The sequence below is a fragment of the Lathamus discolor genome, chromosome 2 (assembly GCF_037157495.1).
Source record: "Lathamus discolor isolate bLatDis1 chromosome 2, bLatDis1.hap1, whole genome shotgun sequence".
NCBI lineage: Eukaryota > Metazoa > Chordata > Aves > Psittaciformes > Psittacidae > Lathamus > Lathamus discolor.
Genome location: NC_088885.1, coordinates 10,456,862 through 10,481,593, shown reverse-complemented (window position 1 = coordinate 10,481,593; position 24,732 = coordinate 10,456,862). Strand labels below are relative to the sequence as shown.

Sequence of the window (24,732 nt, the reverse complement as noted above, 5' to 3'; positions counted from 1 at the left end):
AAGGCTGATGAATAATGAAAAGCCAAGTGATTGAAATAGCAGAGCTGCAGGGAGAGAGGAGGGAAAGCTGGGAAGGAAAATGGCAAAACCAAAGAGGCCAGAAGGAAGGGATAACCAGTATTTTGATCACTATCAGAGCATGTCTCCACATCAGAATTTAACCCAGTCATAACTTAAGCATTCTCCGTCTGCCAGCTCACAAGAGCTCTTAACTCATGCCCTGTGACACATTTTGTACAAGTCACTTGGCTCGCCTTGAGGAAGGAGGGTAGGTTGGAATTCAAATATTTTTCCAACTGCTGGGATGATGACTCCTCTGCAGTACTCTTCCCGATCCCCATTAATTGTCCAGTGCATTCCCAAAGTCCTGCTGGAGTGAGTGTGCATTGTATCTCACAGTCTACTGCAAAACCAGAGCCAGAGCAACAGCGTCGGAAGCTTCATCAGCTGTACTGAGAGACCCTGCAACACTTAGTTTGTATTTACACTTCAGTGAAGACACCCCTGTTTTGGTAACAGGGACACCTCCATTTTCCTGGCACTCGCTCTTCAGATCTCTACCAGGGAGGAAGAGCTCTTACTCATTGCTAACCAGTGTCTCCAAATGGGATATGACTGCGCTTAGGAAGGTTTCCTCCGCAAATGTAACAAGAATTACTGAGGAGAAGACTTAACTCCAGGTGTCAAAAGTGGGAAGACTGTTTCCTGATACTGAAAGAGAATGGTTCCCTAGCAGTTTGATGGTCACGATGTTTGTGTCTGGATGCATGCGTTAACACAGGGGAAGCCAGCTACTATTAATTTTTTCACCCACTGCCAATTGTAGCTTAGTGTGGTGGTGCAAGGCTTACTCTTACACTTGTCGTGCTAAGAATTAGGGAGTATGAGTTGAGTTAGCACTGTGTTTGCTGCTATACCTTTTCATGCCTCTTGTTTTTGCAATGCCGAATGGAAAAAGATCTGCTCCTTTCTCATTCTGATGTACTGCTTCTCCTGAGCTCTGATATCACTGAGAAGTGAATACTACTGTAAATACCCTGCTTTCTTTTTCTCTTTGCAGAATCTGTACCAAAACAGGTTCCTGGGCCTGGCAGCCATGGCGTCTCCATCTAGGAACTCACAAAGTCGGCGCCGGTGCAAAGAGCCTCTCAGATACAGCTATAATCCTGACCAGTTCCATAACATGGACATCAGGAATAACTCCCACGAGACGGTCACCATTCCTAGGTCTACCAGCGACACAGACCTTGTCACTTCAGACAGCCGGTCTACGCTGATGGTCAGCAGCTCCTACTACTCCATCGGGCATTCGCAGGACCTAGTGATATACTGGGATATAAAGGAGGAAGTGGATGCAGGGGACTGGATCGGCATGTATCTCATAGGTGAGTCCCTCTTACTCCTTCCACTTTGAGTTTCTTGCTGCTTTTTTTAGTTTTAGATGTTAGGGAAGTATGAGCTAATGGTAATAATGTGCTGATACAGCTCCATGAGTGTAGTCTTCAAGTGGGTTTATGTATTGCAAGCATTTTTTCTGCTCCTGAATTGCTGGTTACAGTCCTGGCACTCACTTTTTCTTCAGCAGACATATGAAGAGGCCTTCTGTGGGCAGATTCTTAAAATTTCAAGATATTTTCATTTGAAAGCCTTTTGGATTTGGGGAAAATCTCTCCTGTATAAAGACAGCCTAATATTTTCAGGGTTTCCTCTTGAGTCCTTGAGTAATGTGTGACAGATGAGAGGTTTTACAAGTCAAGAACATGAATCATTTAAAAACCTTCTGAAACAGAATAACAGAATGCCTGTTTCTGTATAGCCAAAGGCTGTTTTGATATGAACAAGAATTACAGACTGAGGAAGTCTGGAACTGTCCCAGAGAGTTTTGTTGTGATGGGTTTTATTTATACTGGAAGCTGTATTCAGCTGTATATGTTAGCATGTTTTTGGCATTTGCATCTAGTAAATCCAGCCTGACATAAGAGTAATAAATGGTTTCAATACACTTTTTACCTGGCTGGGGTTGGAACTAGATGATCTTAAGGTCCTTAACAACCCTAACTATTCTATGATTCTGTATGATTTAGTGTGAGGTGTCCCTGCCCATGGCAGGGAGGTTGGAACTGGATGATCTTAAGGTCCTTTCCAACACTAACTATTCTGTGATTCTATGATTGTTTCACATCACTGTAAAATTAGTGGGTTTTTAAGCTGGTTTGGTTCCTATGGAAATAGTCCTGCTGCCTAGACTGAAGTCTGTGTTAACTGTTTGTCTTCTGGTGAGCTTGAACATGGTTGATCAGTTTCAGACACTTTCCTCAATGGATTTGAGGTCTTAAAAATGTGACGTTTTTAAATATTCCCTGAAAACCAGTGACTCGGTGAAGACAAACTCAAATTGGTGCTCCCACAAAGGGAAATGTTGGTAAAACGTGGCCTGTATCGATTTGGATAAGTGTGCCTAGCACTAAGCGTGTGTTTTAATTCAAATGGCACTGTTTCATCTTGTCCAGGTAGTGAATCATAAATAGGTAAAGCATACGATGTTGTGAGTCGAGCTTTTGGAGCAATCACAGGGAGAATTGTAGGGAGCTATGGTGTTACTTAAGTGCTTTAGTGGATAAAATCAGAAGTCTTGGCATCATGTGATGAGAATATTGGGAACACAAATGTTGGTGACATAGGGGATGTGAGGAGGTACTGAATGGGAGGTCTGAGCATGTAGAGGAACTCTGGTGGCACAGTGTTAAGCACTGGATATTGAGTTCAGGGTATTGGAGAAACTGGGAGAAAGAGGGAGATGAGGGTGGCTGTTTAGGATGTGGAAGGAAAGGAATGGGCTTTTCACTAAGCCAGGCTGCAGTACTTGTTCCTGTGAGTAACCTCATAAAATACCCTGCTTTAGGCTTCTGAAATTCAAAGTCTTTCAGGAAAAAAACAAGAGACTGGATTTAGAATCACGGAATCACAGGATAGTTAGGGTTGGACAAGACCTTAAGATCATCTAGTTCCAACCCCAGTCTCATTTATTTGCCTGAACAGAATTGCTTGAGTTTATTGTTGATCCCGCAGTTGAGTGTTTTACTGGAACAGATGAGAAGACAGCAGCCCCCAGTACTAGTCACTAAGAAATACTCTAAGCCTATTCTGCCATAGTGCAGGCAACTCATGAAGGATTGTATTGCTTCAGTAAAGAGACAAGGCATACCTTCTGGTGGTCGGGAGTCAACAGACAGTGCATAGAACTGTTTCACATCGACTGAACTTGTTGAACCAGGTTTCATGCCTCAGACATCATATCCAAGGCTGTGAAGACACATTCTAAATTCTTTTGATGGGTAACCTGAATACACAGAGGTTTAAATGGGCAAAAGAAAATCCACCCTGCTACTCCTGCTTAATTTACCGTATCAAACAGGATGTTGCTGCAGACACCCCAGTAAATTGAAGTGTAAGTTGTGAAGTGAATCCTTGCCCCTGCTGGCCGGATGCCTGGTGTTAATGGTGATAGCCAATGGCTCGTTCCAAGAAACACTGCTGCCAAATGAAAAATGAATAGCGTGTCCAGTCCCCAAGAAACCAACAGACCCTTGGTGTCTTTGAAGGTGTTCTGTCTCCAGCCTCTCAGGTTCCCAGTCTAAATGACTGAGGAAATGGAAAGTAGCAGCACTTCTCATTCCTTTTTCTTGTCTTCTGCTCTTCCCACTCCTCCCCTCCCAGAATATAATGTAAGGTGAGCTTTGGTGTTTTGGTTCCCTTAAGGAACGAACATAGGAGACCGTGGGAGATCGCTTGGGTTTTGGTGTTAGGTTAATGTGGAAAACACTCAGAATCTTGGAAGTTAACTGGCACTATGGCTCTATTCACATCAACAAAGTAGGGGGAACCAGTAGGAATGGCCAAAACATCTGCTAAATGCATTTCAGGGGCTTGGCTTTAGAACAGTCTCAAATCTGGCAGGCTGAATGCCCTTGAGTTGCTGTAGTGCATCTTTAAGTTTAGCATTATCAGGACAGAATCAAGTTTGTGTGCCCAGAGATCACCACACAGTCTGGTGGAGACAAAGTGGGGACAACTGGAAGGGTTGTAACAAAAACATGCTTCTGACCTGGAACAAACCACTGTATTCAGTGTTTGTGACCCGTCCATGGGGGTGGGAGATCCAGACACCCCTAATGGCTTAGATTTGTGTGTTTGCTTTTGCGCAGATTTTATGAGCCTTCACTCCTGTTTGGAGAGGGAAAGTTCCTGGCCTTGTGGGTATGACCTTCACAATGTAATCTGATATATGACTATGTTTTGAGTTAACAGCCAGACTGGAACAAGAGAACCAGGGAAACGATGAGCTTTTCCCAGTCTGCTCGATAGAAGATTAGTGAGGATATAAAGAAGGCAGAGGTGCTGAATGCCTTCTTTGCCTCTGTCTTTACTCCTGCAGACTCTCCCCGAGGGCCCCGGATTTCTATAGCCCCAGAAGGAGTCAGGACAAAGGAGGAGTTTGCTTTGGTAGATGAGGATTGGGTTAGGGATCAGCTATGCAAACTGGACATCTGTAAATCGATGGGTCCGGATGGAATGCACCCACGGGTGCTGAGGGAGCTGGCGGAGGTCATTGCTAGGCCACTTTCCATCATCTTTGGTAAGTCGTGGGAAATGGGCGAGGTGCCTGAGGATTGGCGGATGGCAAAGGTCACACCAATCTATAAGAAGGGCAAGAAGGAGGACCCGGGTAATTATAGACCGGTCAGCCTTACCTCCATCCCTGGAAAGATGATGGAACAACTTATTCTTGATTCCATCACTAGGCATATCAAGGATGAGGGGGTCATTAAGAACAGCCAACATGGTTTTATGAGGGGGAAGTCATGTATGACCAACCTTATAGCCTTCTATGAGGAAGTGACTAGGTGGAGGGATGATGGTAGAGCGGTAGATGTAGTTTTTCTTGATTTCAGTAAGGCATTTGATACTGTCTCCCACAGCATCCTCATAGATAAGCTGAGGAAGTGTGGGCTTGACGATCAAGTAGTGAGGTGGATCGAGAACTGGTTGAAAGGAAGAAGGCAGAGAGTTGTGGTCAATGGCGCAGAATCTAGCTGGAGGTCTGTGACTAGTGGAGTTCCTCAGGGGTCGGTGCTGGGACCGGTGCTGTTTAATATTTTCATCAATGACCTGGATGAGGGAACTGAGTGCACCCTCAGCAAGTTTGCTGATGACACAAAACTGGGAGGAGTGGCTGACACACCAGAGGACTGTGCTGCCATTCAGCGAGACCTGGACAGGCTGGAGAGTTGGGCGGGGAGAAACTTGATGAAATTTAACAAGGGCAAGTGTAGAGTCTTGCATCTGGGGAAGAACAACCCCATGTACCAGTACAGGTTGGGGGTTGACCTGCTGGAAAGTAGCGAAGGGGAAAGGGACCTGGGGGTCCTGGTGGATAGGAGGATGACCATGAGCCAGCAATGTGCTCTTGTGGCCAAGAAGGCAAATGGCATCTTAGGGTGCATTAGAAAGGGAGTGGTTAGTAGGTCAAGAGAGATTCTCCTCCCCCTCTACTCAGCCTTGGTGAGGCCGCATCTGGAATATTGCGTCCAGTTCTGGGCCCCTCTGTTCAAGAAGGACAGGGAATTGCTTGAAGGAGTCCAGCGCAGAGCCACAAAGATGATTAAGGGAGTGGAACATCTCCCTTATGAGGAGAGGCTGAGGGAGCTGGGTCTCTTTAGCTTGCAAAAGAGGAGACTGAGGGGTGACCTCATCAATGTTTACAAATATGTGAAGGGTAGGTGTCAGGATGATGGAGCTAGGCTTTTTTCAGTGATATCCAGTGATAGGACAAGGGGCAATGGGTGTAAACTGGAGCATAGGAAGTTCCACGTTAACATCAGGAAGAACTTCTTTACTGTAAGAGTGACAGAGCACTGGAACAGGCTGCCCAGGGGGGTTGTGGAGTCTCCTACACTGGAGATATTCAAGGCCCGCCTGGACAAGTTCCTGTGTGATGTACTGTAGGTTACCCTGCTCTTGCAGGGGGGTTGGACTAGATGATCTTTTGAGGTCCCTTCCAACCCTTGGGATTCTGTGATTCTGTGATTCTGTGTTGAAGCCTATTATTACCACTTGCATGGCAACAGTGTTAACTCTCGCGTTGCTTCTGGTTGTTCTAATGTTTGTCTCAAAGCCAGCTTGTGGGTATAGTGCCATCCTTTTTGTGATATTTGGGTTGGTGAAATTTGAGCTGAGAGGTTCGAATGTAGCAGTATTTAATATTGTGGAGAGTCATGAGAACAATGGGAAATGATTCTTATCCTCGGGGTATTGGGTATAGATTTTCTTTAAAGCTGGGTGTTGGGAGCATTAGAGTTGGTATTTGTTATTTGTCTTGAGGGAGCTCCTGGGTATCCCAGGAAGGGACTATATAAAAGCAGAACAACATGCAGTTCTCACCTTAGAGGGGTTTAACCATTCTAGGAGATGTCTGCAAATAATTTTATATGAGTGTTGGTTTCGAAACACATAAAACTCACTCTGTTCCCACCACCGCTGCCGTCTGATGATACCCTGTGAACTGCAGGCTTCAGAGCAAAGATGTTCCAAGTCTGTGGAAATACATAAGATAAAAAAGGCTTCCAAAAGAAAAAGAGCAAAAATCATGTCTCTCATGTGTTTTGATACCATGGGGATGCTACTCAAAGCATAAAGTAACCCAGAATAAGAGCTTAAGGAAGTCCTCCATGTATGGAAATTCTGGCAGCTTGCTCCTCAACGTGAAGGAACCACAGCCCCTTTTATAACAAGTGTCCTGGGTTGAGCAGCAGCAGTCATTCTTCTCCTTCTTAGGAGCTAGTACAGTGCTGTGTTTTGATCTTTTGGCCTTGGAACAGTGGTGATAACGCCGATGTTTTCAGTTGCTGCTCGAATGTTTGGTCTGGCCAAGGACTTTCTGAGCCTCATGCTCTGCCAGGGAGGAGGGGAGGCCGGGAGGAAGTAGAGACAGGACACCTGACCCAAACTAGCCAAAGAGGTATTCCATACCACAGCACGTCATGCCCAGGATGTAACTTGGAGTGACCCGGAAGGGTTGGGTCGACAGGGTTGGACGAGGTATTGGTCGGTGCTCGGCTGGGGGGAGTGGGGCGAGTTATTGGTCGGCTGGTGTTGAGGTGTTGTATTCTTTCCTCTTGTTATTTCCTTTATCATTACTATTATTGGTGGCAGCAGTAGTGATTTGTGTTATACCTTAGTTACTAAACTGTTCTTATCTCAACCCGTGGGAGTTGCATTCTTTTCGATTCTCCTCTCCGTCCCTCCAGGAGCAGGGGGAGGGCAGGAGGGGGGGAAGTGAGTGGACGAGGTTTGTGGTTGGGTTCAAACCACGACAACAAGGTATCTGTTTTTTCCACTCTTCAATCCATGTGCACATTCCTAAGGGTGGCCAAGTGGGAAGCAGTCTTTGCAGAAGCAGTTAAAAGCTGGATTTAAATTGATTATGAGAATCAATTTTGCTCTTGGTCTCAGAAAGGCAGCCGGTCATTCTCTTGTAAAACAGTGCAAAAAAGGGGTGGTCATTTGTGCCATGGCAAAAAATAGTATGGAGTATATCCCCCCTGCAGCTGCATGAAAACATCCATACACACATGCATGATTTTGATGAAGGGCTATAGAAAAACTCCTTAATTGAAGGAAGAAGAGTAAATGTTGTCTCTGTTAAAATATAGATGTTATTAAGTGTTTGTCAGTTCTCAGCTAAGAAGATGGGCTAGCTAGATGCGTACACACACAGGTATTGTTATGGGATTTCTTTTCACTTGAATCAAAGATGAACTTTTTGAGAGGGGAATTTGAGATGGGCAGTCGTGAGGGGAGAGGACAGGAGGCCATGAGGGGCTGAGGGAAGATGTTGAGGGGAGAGGACGGCCATGAAGGCTGAGGGGAGATCATGAGAGAAGAGCAGGGGTGGCCATGATGGGAGATCCTGAGGGGGGATATTGAGGGGTGGTTGTAAGGGGTAGGGGTGGCAGCTGTACAGAGTAGGCCAGTATGGGGGGTAGGTGAGGGGTGACTGTGAGTGGAGATCATGAAGGTCAGCTGTGAGGGGACATCTGTTTGCCCTTAGTGACATTATTTAATGGTGAGCTTGGCAGTCCTGGGAGAATCATTGGACTGGATGATCTTAGAGATCTTTTCTAACCTAGCTGATTCTGTGATTACTTCTGTGCATTTTAAGATTAGCCATGGTAAGATGACAGAAAGTATGGGAATTGGGAGAACAAGCCTTATGGGGTGTCTAAGACATACTGTGCCTTCAGGAGTGGGAATGACATTTCGTTCCTGCTAAGCTTGAACTCTAGAGATGTTCTAACTTCCCCTTATATATATTACATATCAGCTCTGAGCTATGCAGAGGAACCTCTAAACTCTGTAAGAACTCACCTGAGATGTGCACATGTCTCCCCTTAACAAAACTATAGCACTGTGAACACCAGAAGTCTTTCAGAAACACGTCCACAACCAAAAACACACGTGAGCACTCAAAAAGAGCGCTGAGAAATTTGAACGGAGCACATCTCTGTTGCTGTTTAAAAATCTCTGGAGCTCTCTTGGCAGGAAAGCTGTGTGGTGAGGACAGTGTACACTGAGGTGGGGAGAGAAGCACAGAACCAAAGCAGTTATGAATAATGAAGACACCATGTTTGGTTGTTTTGTTTTTAAAAAGCAGGACTCTCATTTAGTGGCTATTGTGAGCAGACGCAATATCTGCAGTTATTTATCTCCAAGTTTTCTCTTTCCCTGTTATCTCAGTTACTATTCCTATTTGCTACAGTAGGAAGCTAGATTAATATGGACTGCTGGCAGCTGCCTGTAGATAAAGAGCTATCTTATAATTACTGCAGCAGCATTTTAGCTGCTACTAGATTTCCCTTCTGTCATCATCTCCATATCTGATGTAGAGTAGCTAATGAGAAATATTTAAACCAGACTTCTGAAAGAATTGTTTGCTCCGCTGTCTGCGCACGCTGATGTTGGTAATTTATCAGGGCTAACATTATATTCTTCTTAACCATATGCAGTAGGCTTTTTTCATTCAGCACTTCCTCATGGGAAACAAAACATTATTAAAGGCTGTTTATTAAATGTTTCTTTGTACACACATCTTCTAGAGTCTGATTTCCTGTCCATACTTGGCTTTGACAGAGTAGTTCCTCTCAAATTTATACCAGTAGGAACATCTTAATGTAATTAGTGACTGAGGTTTAGCTTTAATTTTCCTCCTCTGTTTCAGCTTGTGATGTTATTTCTCTCCCCAAAAGACAATTGACCATAAACTGACACAGCTTATTTTTAAAGCTGTTGGTTAATAGACATTTAAATACCTATTTAAGCACTTTCCAGGTTGATCTTAGGCTTAGAGGGCCTCACTCTATGGCCCACTGTGGCAAGTGGAAAGATCTAAATTTTTCTTGCTGTCAGACTTGGATCAGGACTTGCTTATACGGCTGTTTTACCAAACATCAAAGGTATAGAAGCGGGAAGCATCACATGTTGCCAGCAGAGATAGAAGATGTTAGAAATGTGCATATAAGGGTAGCCATTGTGGATCCTTGTGCAGTTCTGAACCCCAATTCAGGCTCTCTTTTCTGTGTTTAGGTGGTTGCTCCACCTCCCTGCTTCAATCACAGCCATCTGTAAAACAAACCACCTCATAGTGTGCCTCCTTAGACTGAATTCTGTTGATGTTTGGATTTGTTGTGTCCTGGGGTTACCCATCCTTCCAGTCCTTTTATGGGTCTTGCTAGAGAATCTCACTCCAGTCTTAGGGCTTCCCCTTAGTGGGTCATAGAGTCATAGAATGGTTTGGGTTTGAAGGTACTTAAAGCTCATCCAGTTCCAGCCCCCTGCAATGGGCAGGGACGTTTTCCACCAGACCAGGCTACTCCAAGCCCTGTCCAGCCTGGCCTTGAGCACTGCCAGGGATGGGGCAGCCACAGCTTCTCTGGGCACCCTGTGCCAGCGCCTCAGCCCCTTTAGTCACTGGAGCTGCTCTGAGGTCTCCCCTTAAGGAGCCTTCTCTTCTCCAGGCTGAACCAGCCCAGCTCTCTCAGCCTGGCTCCAGAGCAGAGCTGCTCCAGCCCTCGCTGCATCTCCGTGGCCTCCTCTGGATTCACTCCAGCAGCTCCACGCCCCTCTTGTGTTGGGGGGCCCAGAGCTGGACACAGGCTGGGGACAGCAGCCTTGCCCAGCTGTGATCACCTTAGCAAGTTAAGTTTTGTTAAACACCTGCAATTCTGCTCTCTTTGTAAAACATCAACAGAGGTACCCAATGGCCAGACAGCTTGCACTAAGCACAGCACTATTTATTTCAGGAACAAGAAAGTGTCAGAGGAGCAAAGATGTCATAAAAAAAGGCAATAGAAAGCCTGCACAAATACTGAATGGAGAGGGTGTTAGGTATCGTAGGGCTTGGCAGATACATTAGTGCAGTGATACCAGTTCTTTATTCCAGCATGTCTTGCCTTCACCTAACTACTCTTAGATCTGGTGAGAGTGGCTGCTCTTTACCAGGCTGAGTCACTTTTTGCCTTTCCCATTTCTGTATCTTGTGGACCACTTAAGCCAGGCAAAACCAGGATATGCCATTCCCAGGCCAACCAAGTGTGACATGAACACAGTTAGCTTTTGCCTGTTTCACCCCTTTATAAGTAGAAACAGCTAACACTTCAATGCAGGGGTCTCTGAATATTCCCAATATATCTGGCTTCTCCTTTTCAGTGCTTCCAAGGTTCATCTCTGTCATTTTTGTGGTGTTAGTGTTGTTAGTAGCAGTGAACCAAAAAGTGTATGCAGTTAGTACAGTGGTGGTGTGCTTTATGGTCTTTCAGGGAAGTCATGATAAAGAAGCCTGTAGGTTGCCAGTTCTTTTCCTTCAGTACTTCTAGTATGTCCTAGAGGTGTTTGCTGTGTGCCAAAAGATTCCTGTTTTCATTTAGAATCTCTCCATAAAATAACAGCTGTAATACTACGAACTTCTTTCTAAGTGAACGGGTGGAAAAGAGTTTACCACTTTAACTGGCATACTGAGTATGAGGAGAGGGAATAATGCAGACAGGGAATACAGCTGCCTTGTCTTTCTCAGTGATTTCCAGGGTCCATATGCCCATGGATAAAACTGCCTCTGTGCTGTTCTGGGTCCATGTTGCTATATAGCCCAGGCTGATAAGGAAACCAGTAATGATAACTCACTGAAGCTGGGTTTTAGCTTCAATCCTGCAAAAGGATCATAATCCATGCGGAACATTCAGTCCATTGACTGGTAGAATCAGTCATGACACCAACAGTGGACAGCACGGAATTCTTAGCAGGATAAAGCTTAAAGCAGAAAGATTTGTTCTGTAGAGGTTGTCAAGTACCCATGTGGATTTTGGAGGTTCAGCATATGTTTTTCTTCTCTTAGAGTTTTCTAAACCAAACTAAACCATTCCCACTCCTTAGTGTTTTAACACTTAAACACACCGTTAGTAACATGTGAGTATTCCCCATGCTGCCCTCCACAACTGCTGTGATGGCTGTGTGTGCATTTAGCTTTTGTAATCTTTCTCATCTCCAGCCCTACAGACATTTTTTTTTCTTCACTGAGGATCTTCCAGTTTGTAATAAGCTTATAATTGAATACCATTTTTCAGATAAAACCACTTCAGATTCTCAAGAGATTCTTTACACTGTGGTGCTTCAGTGCGCATATCTGAGCTGTGTTTGTGTTTGCTGCTGTGTCACATCACAAACTCCTGTCTAACCTACTGTCTGCTCGTAGGGCTTTCAGCATTGCTATAAGCCCATTTTTCAAATACTGCAAATTATTTTCCCCCTGTTTAATGAGCGTTGTTAACCTGGACAAGTGTCATCCTTATTCACATTTCAGATCTTCCTGTGTCCTTTTATATCATGTCTTTATACTGCCTTGGGTGTGCCGCATCTCTTATCTTTTAGCAAGATTTCATGCATGCACTGTTTTCTCCTAATCCTCATTTTCCAAAATGCACTGTAAGCAATGGGGAGGCTTCCACTGACTGCAAGAACGCTGGAACTGTTGTTATATTAAAACCAAGCAAACAAAACTCTTCCATGTTGTACCTTAGCATGTCTTCAGTTTTTCAGTCTGGCCAGAGGCAGTCTTGCTCATCTTCATTTGGATTCCTCCCTCCCATTTCAGTTCTGCATGTGAGCTGGATGTCATTAATTGTGGAGAGGTTTATGCAATACATAGCTGAAGTATAGCTGTGCTGTACTAAAACCCAGGTGTGGTCCATGTGCTGTGGTGGTGAGAATAAATCTGGAAGTGCAAGAGCTTTAAAGCAAGATCTGTAGCTGGGACAGGCATAGCTGAAGTAGAAACTGGAGTTATGTAGATAATATCACACTTTTAAGTGTATGCAGGACCAAACGACACCAGTATTATTAAATAGATGCCCATCCCACTACAAACAAACATCTGCTGTGGGTCTTTTAGCCTCCACAGAAGCTGTTGTTGCTGAGTCCCATCTCCACAATTTGCTCTTCTCGTTTGTTCTGCCTTTTCAGCAGAAGATCTGTAGTTAGTGAGAGCAATAGATGAGTGATGGGTTGCACTGGAGGACAAATCCCAAACGCTTCAAGGATACAATAGAAGAATAAGGCCCATTGCCACCAGCTCTGATTTTAGTGAGAGGATCCATAGTTGCAGGGAATGAGAGAGAAGTCCTTCAAGTGGCAGAGCTCAGATTCTCAGTGTGATTAGTTCAAGTGAAAGGAGGATTGGACAGTGAGGAAGGACTGGATCCACAGTTCATCCAGACCCTTCTGAAAACCCACAGGCATATCAGTGTAATTGGGTGTCTCTACTTTGCAGTCTTGTTTGCTTTTTTAATTGGTATTGGTGTTATGAAAGATCAGAATGATCTCTCCCGGCAGTAATCTGGAGGATGCTGAAGTGCTAAAGGGTAATGTTGTATATGGCTCTGAAAGTATGTCAGGGGTGAGAGTGTTCTGCTGAAAATCTTAGCTCCTTGATTTTGGGGAGTGGACAGCAGGTATCCTTTGGGGTTTATGTGTAGTTCTTTCTGATTACGTGGTTCAGGTTTTAAACCCGCTATGCCTGCCTTTCCTGGAACAGAGGCACTTTACTACACATCCCTACTTTACTTAGGACATCATCTTCTGCCCACAGTGGCCAAATATTGTTGCAACTTTGCCATCTGTATCCCTATTTTATGACAGTTTATGCTCTTTTATCTCCCTATTTTCTTTTGGTCTTTCTCTTGCCATGTCTTCCTCTCACTGCTATTCTCCCGTCATTGTTCACATTTTCTCCCTCTCAGTTTACTTTTCTTTAGCTGGACAGGGGATTAATTTTTATGGCATTAACATGGAACCTTTCATGTACTTCAAACAAAGCACCTGCAGAGCTCTTACATCAAGGGCTGAGCTTTCAGGATTTGTCCCTTGTTTTCCAGAACTCTTCTCCTTAGGAAGCTGTAGAAGGAGTGATGCTAACTGCGAATTGCAGTATACTCATTGTCTGCAGGAGAAATTGGGAAATGAATTAGCAGTGAAGATTCGATCCACCTTGGAAGTTTGATCTGTAGCTGCTAAAGTGGGTGGAAACATTCCTATTGACTCCCATAATGAGAGCCATTATTTGTGATATTTATTTATTTATTTACTGTTGTATCTGTGTAAATAAGAAATCAGTATGTGCATCTCCTGCATACACTTCTCATTAATAGCTCATCTCTTGCAAAATTATGAGCACTTGCACAACTCTTTGGAATTAGGGTTTCCAAAGGCTAGGTTTTGTAACGCTAAATTGTTGCAAAAGGAAACCCTGGCATGGCCTGATAGAGCTCATTACAAGCTGCACTTGTGAATTGTAGGGGCTGCTATCATCATTTTCTGTGCTTCAAGTGATAAATTGGGTGGTAAGAGAAGAAACATTAGAAATAGGAGGCTTATCCATGGCTTATACTTGTGTTATCTAGGGTAATTTTATTTTATTGATATTCTGTGCTTTATAATGTAGCTTTCCTGTAGCTTTCAATGCAAATTGCAAAACAGATCAACCAGAGCTCGGCCTCTTTGTACAGAAAATGATTTTTAAAAGCAATTCACTAACTGTCTTCATATGTCATAATAGCTAGGGCATATTGGCCAAAAGCACTTTTAAATTCCAAGCTAAGGCAAATTTGTTCAGCTAAAGACTATAGGTCCTTCTGTAATTTCAGGAGTACGACATTTCTTGTTCATAAGGGATCGAGACAGAAAGTGTAGCTTATATTTTTACAACATAACTTGCGTTAAGTTTATAGAAAGCAAGTGTTGTAATATGGGCTGCTAAATCAAATTAGAGATGGGTGAGAGGCTGGAATAGTGTTCCAAGTTCAGGCACATATCTGACATTGTGCTTCTGTTTCATGTTATTTGTTTTTTTGAAGGTAGCCCAGGTTATTCTAAATGTTGTAGCTGTTATTCTTGGAGAATGTGGAAGGATAGGCTGAACATGAATATCAGCAAGTTACTGTTTGAGAAAGGGGAGTAGGTTTTTCATTTCTGCCTCTTAAGTAAAACCAAACTGAGCAAAAGGGTCGCTCAGTTATTTATAATTGGAACTCCATCGGTCCTGCTGAGGAAGATCTATTGACTATTTGTTTGCTTATCTGTGGGAATTTCAGGCAAGCTTTCAAATACTGAGGTCGTGTCTGCTTAGTGCAGGCTGCTGACAGCACTTGAAGTCCCCATTACGTTTTTTACAGATCTTTTTGAGAATTGGCCTTTATCAGCATTTCCCTATTTCCTCTGAAGAACAGCATGCTTTTTGTCAATTGGTTACTGTCTTTCATCTGAAAGATAGCTTTCTTGGTGGCCATGGTTCTTTATCTCTCTCTATATATAGTTCTTGTGAAGTATATTGGGATTGCTCAGCATGGAATTGATAGCACGGAATATTTTTAGCAGTGAAAGGCTGTGCTTGGAGGTATCTGGTTTGGTGAGGACAAGCAGTCTGTCAGAATTGCTGCTGGTTCCCAAAGCCCTTGTTAATGTTTGCCTCTACCATGCCTTGTTCCCTCTGGCTGCTGCTCAGGCCCGGCTTCCTGGCACCGGGTCATGCATCAGCTGCTCCCCTGAGGTTTCCTCTAGGGACCGTGCGGATGCAGGAGGTCTGACGGCTGCTGCTCCTGTCCCAGCACAGCTTTGCAGGTCTGCAGCCGCCTTCCCTCTCACCAGCAAGAGGCAGCTGGCACCTTTGTGTGCCCCAGAGCAGGGGAAGCAGAGAGCAATGTCTGCTGGCTCCCCGACTTAGATGCCCTCAGCATCCCTGTCTCCAGGTCCAAGACCATCTGATGATGTTGAAAGGGCAGCACATTCCGAATACTCCCTCATTTGACACTTTGCTTAATTAGTTAGCCTTTTACCATCCAGGGAAATGAAGCCACAGATTTGAGAGCTATTACAAAGTGTTTGCTTTTGGGCCAAGCAGGACCAAACCCAGGCTATGCAACGGATTGCCAGCTATGCAGGAGCTAGTTTAAAGGTTAATCTCCTTTAAAAAATAGAGGGAAGATGCATTACAATGCTTCATTGGAAAAATGTCAGAAGCCATTAGCTGCTGGCTGAAATATATGAAAGGGAGCAGCATTAACTCTGCTCTTCCTTTTGTGTGGAGGTGAAGTGAAGCGTTTCACTACTTACCTTTGGGAATTAAGATGCAACATGTTTTTAAGGTCAGTTCTTTTGTTATAGGGCTTCTCAGTAGAAATATGCAATAATATCTGTTCTCATTTGCACACGCTCATTCTCTTTAGCCTACCATATTGTCTATTCGCTTACATAGAGCATAAATGCTGATAAATATATGTACACACATGCACGTATATGTAGTGTGCTGAAAAGCTCTGTATTTCACATGCACAATTTTCTTTGTCAATGTGCTACATGCATAATGTCCATGTTCAGGGAATAGCATGCCTGGAATAGAATTACCTGCCAACTAAAACAGGTTGATCAGGCACATTCATACATTCCAAGCTCCTGACGAATTTAAACTACTGCTATCTTTAATGTGCCAAGGGATATTTCTTATCTTTAACTTTCCAAAAACACATACCTTCAAAAACTGGAAGAGAAAGATTTCCCTTTTGGACCTGCATGTGTTTTTCTAGAGCTAAAATTTGTCTGGCTTAAAAATCACAACTAATGTAAATTTCTGCTGGAGTAAAACTAAGTTTTATTTCTTTAGAAAGAGGGAAGTACCTACATTTTCAGAAGAGACCGACAGGGCTTACATCTGGCTATGGAAAGGAACTACATACTGGATTTCTAAATAATGACATTTGTAAATAGGTTTTATTTGCAAAGATGTTTTTATATTTAAAGGCTCCAGTACTTCTACTTGGGGTGAGCTGCATATTGCAGAGCTCCATAAACTCGTATAAAAATATCCTTTCCACTGCTTGAACCTGTATTTCATCAGTGGCTGCTCTCCATAAACTGTGTGCACATGACTAGCTCCATGTGTGTGCATCCCTTCGCTGATGTTCTTTGTGACCTGACCTTTTGCTCTGGATGCTGTCCTTCCTGCATACCCACATCTCTCACCTCTGCGTGCAGATGCTACTCAGTGGGAGCAGCTTATTCCAGCTCTCCCGTGGTCTTGCCTGTCAGCTAACCTGTCAGTAACCGTAGATCAGCTTGCTCATCCCTTCCCTTCATGAGTCTTCTACCTTGGGGGTGCAGATGGAGAGCGGTCCTTTTTATCAGCCTGGTTTTCCAGGTTTCTTGCATGTTTCCAACAAAAAGTAGGAAGGGGCTTCCTGCAGTCATCCCTGCTGGCTCAGCTTGCAACAGTGACGTGATCTGGTTTGGGTATGGGCATATGTTGACATCGCTGTCAGATAGAGAGATTGCGTGATGCAGAATTCATGCTGCCTTTGTGCCAGCTGTGGGAAGCAGGCGACAGCCGATGCAGTGGAAGTGCCAGCTGGCCCCCACAGATACTATACCTATGAATACAGCATTCTGAATCTGATCATGGAATCTCTTGTGCCACTATGCTCTGGCCTAAAATGTCTGTGATTTCCTTAAGCAAGGCTATCTAGCCTGCCTCGGTGAAGCCACCTTAAGTAAGCATGTTATTTTATAAACAATGTATCTTGAGGAGCAGTAATTACCATATATTTTAATAACATGGCAGGCATTGGAGCATCTCCAGCAGCTTACAGAGCCTAAATAGGACAAATAAGCGCCACTAGTGATAAAGCCAGAGAGCAGCATGCCTGAGTTGAGGGATGTCCTCTCTGAGGATGCGGGGCCGGGCAGGGTTCCCAGGCTCCAGCTCAGTGCATCACTGCAGTGTATGCTCACATTGAAGTATAAAGGGTTTCCCCTGCCAAAGCAAAAGAGACAGCTCATAGGTTTAAACTCCTGGTGTGTTTAGATATATGTTCCTACTTCCACAGATTGATGTGGGTGATTCTGGATAGTCTGTATCCAGGATGGTCTTTCACTAAAGGTAGTCAGTAGTAAGCCAAAGCTCTGAGAGCAGAGATGTCTACTTATATGCCCTTTTTTATATAGAGTTTGTCATTTGAAAGAAGCCACAACCAGACACAACATACAGAGGAGGAACAGAAATCGTACCAGAGGATTTTACTATTGAAAGGTTTACCGCAGAGATGTACTACGTGAATGTGCTGAACGAATTCCACTTGAGGGGCAGTCGTGAGGGGAGCTCGAGAGGGGCAGTTGTGAGAGGGGAGAGGAGGGGTGGCCATGAGAGGTGAGGGAAATCACGAGGGGAGCTTATGAGAGGAGAGCAGGGGCAGCTGTGGGCCATGACAGATGGCCATGATGGGAGATCTTGAGGGGAGATACTGAGGGGTGGCTGTCAAGGGTAGGGGTGGCAGCTCTACAGAGTAGGCCATTATGGGGGAGTAGATGAGGGGTGGCTGTGAGTGGAGATCATGAGGGTAGATGTTTAGGGGAGATCAGTTTGCCCTTAGTGATATTATTTAATGGTGGGCTTGGCAGTCCTGAGGTAAGGGTTGGACTCAATGATGTTAGAGGTCTTTTCCAACCTAGTTGATTCCACGATTCTATTTCATTCTATGAAACAGCTGGCGAAATAATTGCTGACAACTAGCAAGTCAGCAAAGGGAAAACGTATTGTAGATAGCATTGCCAGTTATAATTATCCGTTGCAATCATTAATGACCTCTTTAAAAGGATTTCTGTTGTAAATCCCTCAAGTGAGTGGCACCAGAGTTCAGTGTTGGGAGCCCACTTGTGTTCCGCCTTTGGGAGCACAGCTATGTAAAGCCAACAGGACAACATTGGCATCTGCTTACTGCTTTATTCTTTCAATGAAAGAGTAGTTTCCTTTGATTTAGAAGTCTGTTTAACGTCTGTGTGTGTATAAATATATATATATAAAATATTATGTGTCTTTGAGTCTCTTGGCTTTGTTCATTGGGCTGCCTCTTCCGCTTTGCAGTTTGTCACGCTGTCAGTCTGTCCTCAGGCATAGTGTCCTTTGTTCCATGGCTTCAACTTTGTCTTCTCCTTGACCTGTGTGATAACAAGGCGAGCGAGTGCTTCATAGTGTTTACATTTGGCGTATTTTAATCTCAGATGAGTGGTCCGCATTTTTCCTTAGCTTTTAGGGCAACTGATAATTGATGGGAATCATCTTCGGAACCGAGCCTCAGCACCCACCCACGCACCCGGGACTGTTTCCAAGGCTGAGCTGCTTAAAGAGCATTTGTACAAATCTCTGTTAGAATTTGAAGTCCTCGTGGCTGAGAGGAGGGAATCCGGGAGGTTGCTGGTTGCTCTCTGCAGGTGGAGACCACAGCCCTTTGGTGCGAAATCCATGCCATCCCCTGGAGCCGCAGCAGTGGGGGTCACTGCCTCAGCCCTGGAGTTCGCCGCCATTTTGGGCTCCCACAGGCCACTGCTGTGAGCCCTGCTCCCTTCTGACAGGCTGTAAATGTCCTCTCGTGTCGATTCTGGTTTTGCTGTGCTGTTTGTATTTGGTGATGATCAAACCCACGTGCTGGCCTGGTGTGGTGGCAATACGTGCATTTCTCTTTGCTTGAAAGCTCAGTGGTCAGCGAGCAGGGCCCTGGTGCTGCAGCGCGGTCTCACTGACTGGTTTTTAAGCTGTTGGATAAAGAAGGGTCAAGAGCCAGGCCCTGACCTGGGGGGTGGAGATGTTTTTGCTCACATCTACGCTGTGTAAGGCTTGCAGATTGGTCTGGAACGAGCTTGTTGGAGCAGTCTGCAGTGAAACTTGGAAGCAGACTAAACATTTACAACGTGCGGACAGCCAGAAGGGCACTCCTCCGGCTCACTGCCGGCCATCTATTTGCACGCAGCCCTGTGTCTGCAAGGCAGTTGCTTCCTCAGCCTTGGCTTGTGATGGTGATGTAGAGATTATTCACTTTTATAGATGACTCCTTCAGCCTGAAGGTCAGTTTGGTACTTTGGCAGCTGGTGGGTGTCTCAACACACTGCGAGGGGACAGCATTTTGCTGTCAGTCATTTGGTTTTGGAGGCTGAGAGCTGAAGGCATGCAGTGGGTGGGATTCTGCACAAATGAGTATCCTTCACAGTGCGCTGCAAGAAATAACCGCATCTGTTGAGCTATGAGTGAGTGCAGTACAGATGCCTACATCTATTTTCTGTGGGGTTTTGGTAAGGGAAGAAGTGGAAGGGGAGATTATGTCTTGCTACCATTCTCTCTCATACAGCTAGATAATTATGTTTAATTAAGTAGGGCTTCTTCCATGCCCAGATAGGTGGTTTCAGTTTTGAGAATTTTGTAGGGATGTACTCTTTCAACATTACATTTCAGGAAAAGCCGTGACTTTTAAGAAGAACCATATTTTGTAAAAGTATAAATGAGTGAAAGAGCTGATCTCTCAGCATGTGGTGCCAAGCTGTCTAGCAGCTCTAGTATGTTCTGTCAAGCCAAAGGCATATTTTTAGCCTGATTCTCTGCTATAGATGATGTCGTAACCGGCGCTTGATGAGACTGTTTCCTTTGTTTACAGATGAGGTCTTGTCCGAAAACTTCTTGGACTACAAGAACCGTGGTGTCAATGGCTCTCACCGTGGTCAGATTATCTGGAAGATTGATGCCAGCTCTTACTTCGTGGAGCGTAAGTATTTTTACAATCCTGCTACAGTATAATTCAGTCACTTCACAAAGATAATTGGCCTGCTGGAGTTCTTATGATGGTTTTATGCCCCATATGTCCCTTAGGAGAGGCCAAAAATGTTACCAAAATCTTTGAGTGTATTGAGAGGAACTGAAACATTTTATGGAGTAGAAAACTATGGTTTCTGCAAGCAAATAAATTTTGTGGACGTTGACTTATTTACATCTTTTCAATACAGTTATGAGTAAGTGTTTTAACCTATTTGCTGTTATTTGGACTGTATCTTTGGTAAAGACCTGCATTAACTTTACTATGGTATTAAGGAAAAGGGGAACTCGGGCATAATCTTCAGTAAGTTTCACACTGACTTTTAAGGGGGAAACTTCATGGTGTGTCCGACTTCTATCAGATTTGAGTGGATTCAGAGGTAAAAAGGGTCAAGTTCTGATCATCATGTAGACTGATAAAAATATCACAATATGTTGTTGCAGCAAGGTACACAGTTTTCAAATTAATTCTTCCTCATTGCATTCATATATTATCCAAGGCATCTGATGCAATGCAGTGTAACTCTTTTCCACCCCATTAGCAATCAAAATACAGAAACACTGAATTTGCTTCTGCAAAGTACCATGTACCTGGTACAGCAAGTTAGCATTTCCAGGCTGGGCTGTCTCACATCCCAGAACGCAGTGAACCTGGCCATTCAAGTCATTCTTCTTTTCAAAGAGTTACATGTGTTAGTGTGAATGGAATTCACGATCATCTTTAGAGAATAGAAGTAGGGTACTCAAAAGGCTGGACTGAGATCTAGGGCAAAACATCTGCGGTGAAAGAGCTAAGTGTATCCTTAGGGAGGAGTTAAGCTTGAAGAAGCCTAGCATAAGAACAGTTTCAGTTCTTCAGTTGTATGGAATGTTTCCAATGATATACCTTAGCTGCTGGGCAAAATTCAGGAGTTTCATAAAAGCAAGACAATCTGGAGGTCTGAACTGGTATATCTGAACAACATATATCTGAACTGCCTGAATTTGAGAGCAATCAACAGAATCTTTACTATAACCTAAATTCTAAAGGGTTTGGAAAGGGTGTGAGTTACACTTGGTTTGATTAAATATGACTTTGACCTTAAGTATCTGGTACCAGCAAAGATGCTACCTGCTGACATTTTACAGATACTCAGTCCTAGAAACAGGTTATCTATTTGCAGTACGAAGCACTGCTGATGGTATGTGATTCCTAGCATTAAGTTAAATTGAGAATGTTGGTCTAAAGAATTAAGGGAGCTGCTAAAATGTCTATAGGGCATAGAAGATGCTTATATCCTGTTTGGGTTATTTTTTTTTTTTTAATACATTTATGGGAAATTCTTTAATATATAAGGACATTGGGTTTAGTTATCCTGGTTTTGGGGCAGAAATACTTCATCTAGTTCCAACCCCCAGCCACAGTCAAGTAGATAGAGTTATTACTTATTTTCTGTATTTTTCATCTGGAGGCATATATAATGTGTTTGGGAGTATTTTGTTCAAAAGGCTTAATGTTCTCCAATTAGTTATCCTTTCTTTCCTACATTTTTGAGAGTTAAGAAGCAAATGAAGTATAACACTCTTAACTATGTAACCTGTAGTCATTATACATAAACCCACTGTTTAGATAGTTAACAATATTGACACCTAATTCTTGAAGATAGTAATTTGCATGCAACAGTCTGGGACCTGGAATTAAAGTAAGTAAAAGAAAGAGCGGCCGGAAGTTTTCTTCATGGTGGCAGATCATCACAACAAAAATCTTCTGTTGGATGTAGTTGTAATGATAATTACTGACAAAAATGGCAACATGGAGACAGAAATTCTGCACACGCCGCTGTTGTGGGCAGCAGAAACTAGCAATATTGTGAGAGATTTGTAGAAGTGCATCAGGAGTGGAGCACACAAAGGAAAACATGACAAGAAATTGAAACAATTTTTTTGTGTGTTAACTGTACTCCTTGCACCTTTATAAAACTCAAATTCTGCAATTTCAGGTGCTTCTCTGTTGTTTAAGCTATGTTTTCACAGTGTTCTCAGTGAATTGCCCAGTCTGAGTCATTAAGAGTTACTTTTTCAGGTATATTTAAAATCTCAGTAGGTTAAGAAAATGCTTTTTGTGTGGTAGGTCAGTGACAGTGCAAACCAGTTTTCTCTTTTCCAAACATGCTTCTTTCTTTTGGCTTTTGAATTTTGGCTTTTGAATTCACTGGTAGCCTAAGGCTGTCTAGAGGACCCCATCACTTTTCAAAACGAAGATAATTCCTTAATGCATACACATACCACAGAATTTGTGTTTGGTTTAGCGATCTACTTTTTCCCCTTGCAAAAGGCTAATACTTTTCCCAGAGAAGTGCATGCCTTTCCACTTTGCATATCACAAACTTATAACATAATGTTGCCAGACAGATAATGTGATTGGTGTGAGGCAGTGAGGGAATTGCTTCCAAATTAGAGCAGGAATGCCAGAATAGAACTCGCCTCCTGTTAGTACCTAGCAAAAACAAAAAAAAAGCCTTAACAGCTGCAGAGGCAGTGTTGTGCTATGGCCAGTTATGTATTTCTGCAGTTTATGGTTTTATGACAGCCAGTGATAAACAGTAACCATCCACTGTAACCATTAAGTGGTTATGGTTTGGGAGAGGAAGGAGAGAAGACAGCCTACCTGCCACTGGGATGTAGACTTTGTGTTAAGGCTTGGAGGGCACTGCAGTGAACAAACCAGCCTATGACAGGTTTTCTAGGAAAGTAAACTTGCTCTGCATTGCTGCAATTTCTCACACACTTTTTTGGCTTATACACCAATCCAGAGGGAGAGTGTGCAAGAGACCATCTCACTGAGGTGAGATACAGCATTGTCCTGTACCCACAGTATCAAAGTACCATATCCTTAAAATGATGAGAAAAGTTTTGATATGATTCAAAATTGCACTAAAATTAGCCAAGTATTGGGGACCCCTGCTAATCTACTGGTCTTTCTGTAGATTGTTTTATCACCTAGCAACTAAGAAAACCATTTTCAGGTGTAACCAGTCACCTGTGTGGCACTTTTATGTGTAAACTTATGCAGCAGTTGTTTGTTAAAGTTGTTGCTGGCAGTGTTCAAGTCCAGGTTGGACAGGGCTTGGAGCAACCTGGTCTAGTTGGAAGGTGTCCGGGCCCGTGGCAGGAGGTTGGAACTGGATGATCTCTAAGGTCCGTTCTTAACCCAAACCATTCTGTGATTCTATGGCTGTTATTAATATCAAAGATGAATGATGGGACTTGCAGAGAGCAGAAATTATAGTTCTTTATTCCCATTGACTAGTAGGAAAGTAATGATAAAGCATGAAACTAAAGTCAAGAGGTCTGAGAGATCCTGGTACATCTGCAGGTAGATGGCATATGTTCCAGGTCATGGTCAATATATGCCATATGTGTGTGTGTTTGTGGAATATGTACAGACATGTCCCCAAAACTGACAGGCAGTCAGCCCTTTCATCTGGGGCTCTCTCTAGAAAATACATATTCTGCATTGCTTTAGGAAGCTGATATAAAGGCCAGTTGCAAAGTATGAATAATGGAAGGATGTTGTAGCCTCAAATGTACCCAAATAAATAAGGCACAGTCATATCAACAAGAGCTTTAATAAAGCTGGACTATTTGTAAAGTTTTCTTTTTCCTGGACAGGCTGTTGACAACTCCAGCCCACTAAAATAATTTCCTGTTTCCTTTTGTGTCACCCCAATATCTCTCAAATCAGATGCACTTCACTTTATGGAAGAAGGCATGAGGGGAGAAAATAGAGGTAAGGTTGTTGTTGTTGAAGTGCATCCTGCTATGCCTTAAAGCAAATTTGAATATGCTGCATGACTTTAACCGTCAGGAGTCCACAGATGGTAAAAACGGAAGCCACACAGAAGCATCTTCAACAGTGTGAAAACTGTTCAGCTGAATGGTTAAAGGTGTCAGAATAAAACCAGATAGGAAGCAGTGAGAGAGACTTGTACTCCAGAAAAATGCATCTGCTGCTTGTCTCTCTCCCAAGGAAGACATACTGTATTTTGAGATTCTTTCTCTTCATCTCCTAGCACAGACAGTGGTCTTATTGGTGCTTTCTGTTTATCTTCTGCGCTACACACAGTTGCAAAATTTCTTCTTCTTTTCCTCAGCCTGGCACCCTTATTGTCGTTCAATATTCATATTTGAGCCAGGCTTAGCTTTGGGAAGAGGTGCGCAGGCTGAGGCTAGATGAAAGCGTTTCTCAGTTCAGGGCTGTTGAGGTTCTTCAAGAACCCTGTGCTTTGGAGCCTTTGATCAGCCCTTTAATCTGAGCATTTGCTACATTTCCTGTTAGTTTTTATCTCACAAAGTCTTTCTGTGCCAGGATTGTCAGCAGCAACCTATCATAAACAGAAACCTAGGTCAATCCACACAAGGCATTAGACAGCTACTTCTCAGCTCCCTGCATGTTTTCACTGTGGTAGGTTAACTGTGAGAGACTTCTGTGAATCAGTTTGTTCTCCATCTTCCTTTCCCTT

At 43.6% G+C, this 24,732-nt stretch overlaps 1 protein-coding gene across 5 annotated transcripts in view; it reads left to right on the top strand.

The window, feature by feature from the left end:
- The window catches only part of HECW1 (HECT, C2 and WW domain containing E3 ubiquitin protein ligase 1), a 253,047-nt gene that overhangs the window by 78,233 nt on the left and 150,082 nt on the right, over positions 1-24,732 (top strand). For all 5 annotated transcript variants that reach the window (XR_010609789.1, XM_065665693.1, XM_065665696.1 and 2 more), the window contains 2 exons: positions 1,061-1,385; positions 20,076-20,183. Coding sequence is in view for 4 of the 5 variants with exons in the window: in XM_065665693.1 (XP_065521765.1) it covers positions 1,061-1,385; positions 20,076-20,183 (433 nt within the window). In the remaining variant the exon portion in view is untranslated. The remainder of the gene's footprint in view (positions 1-1,060; positions 1,386-20,075; positions 20,184-24,732) is intronic.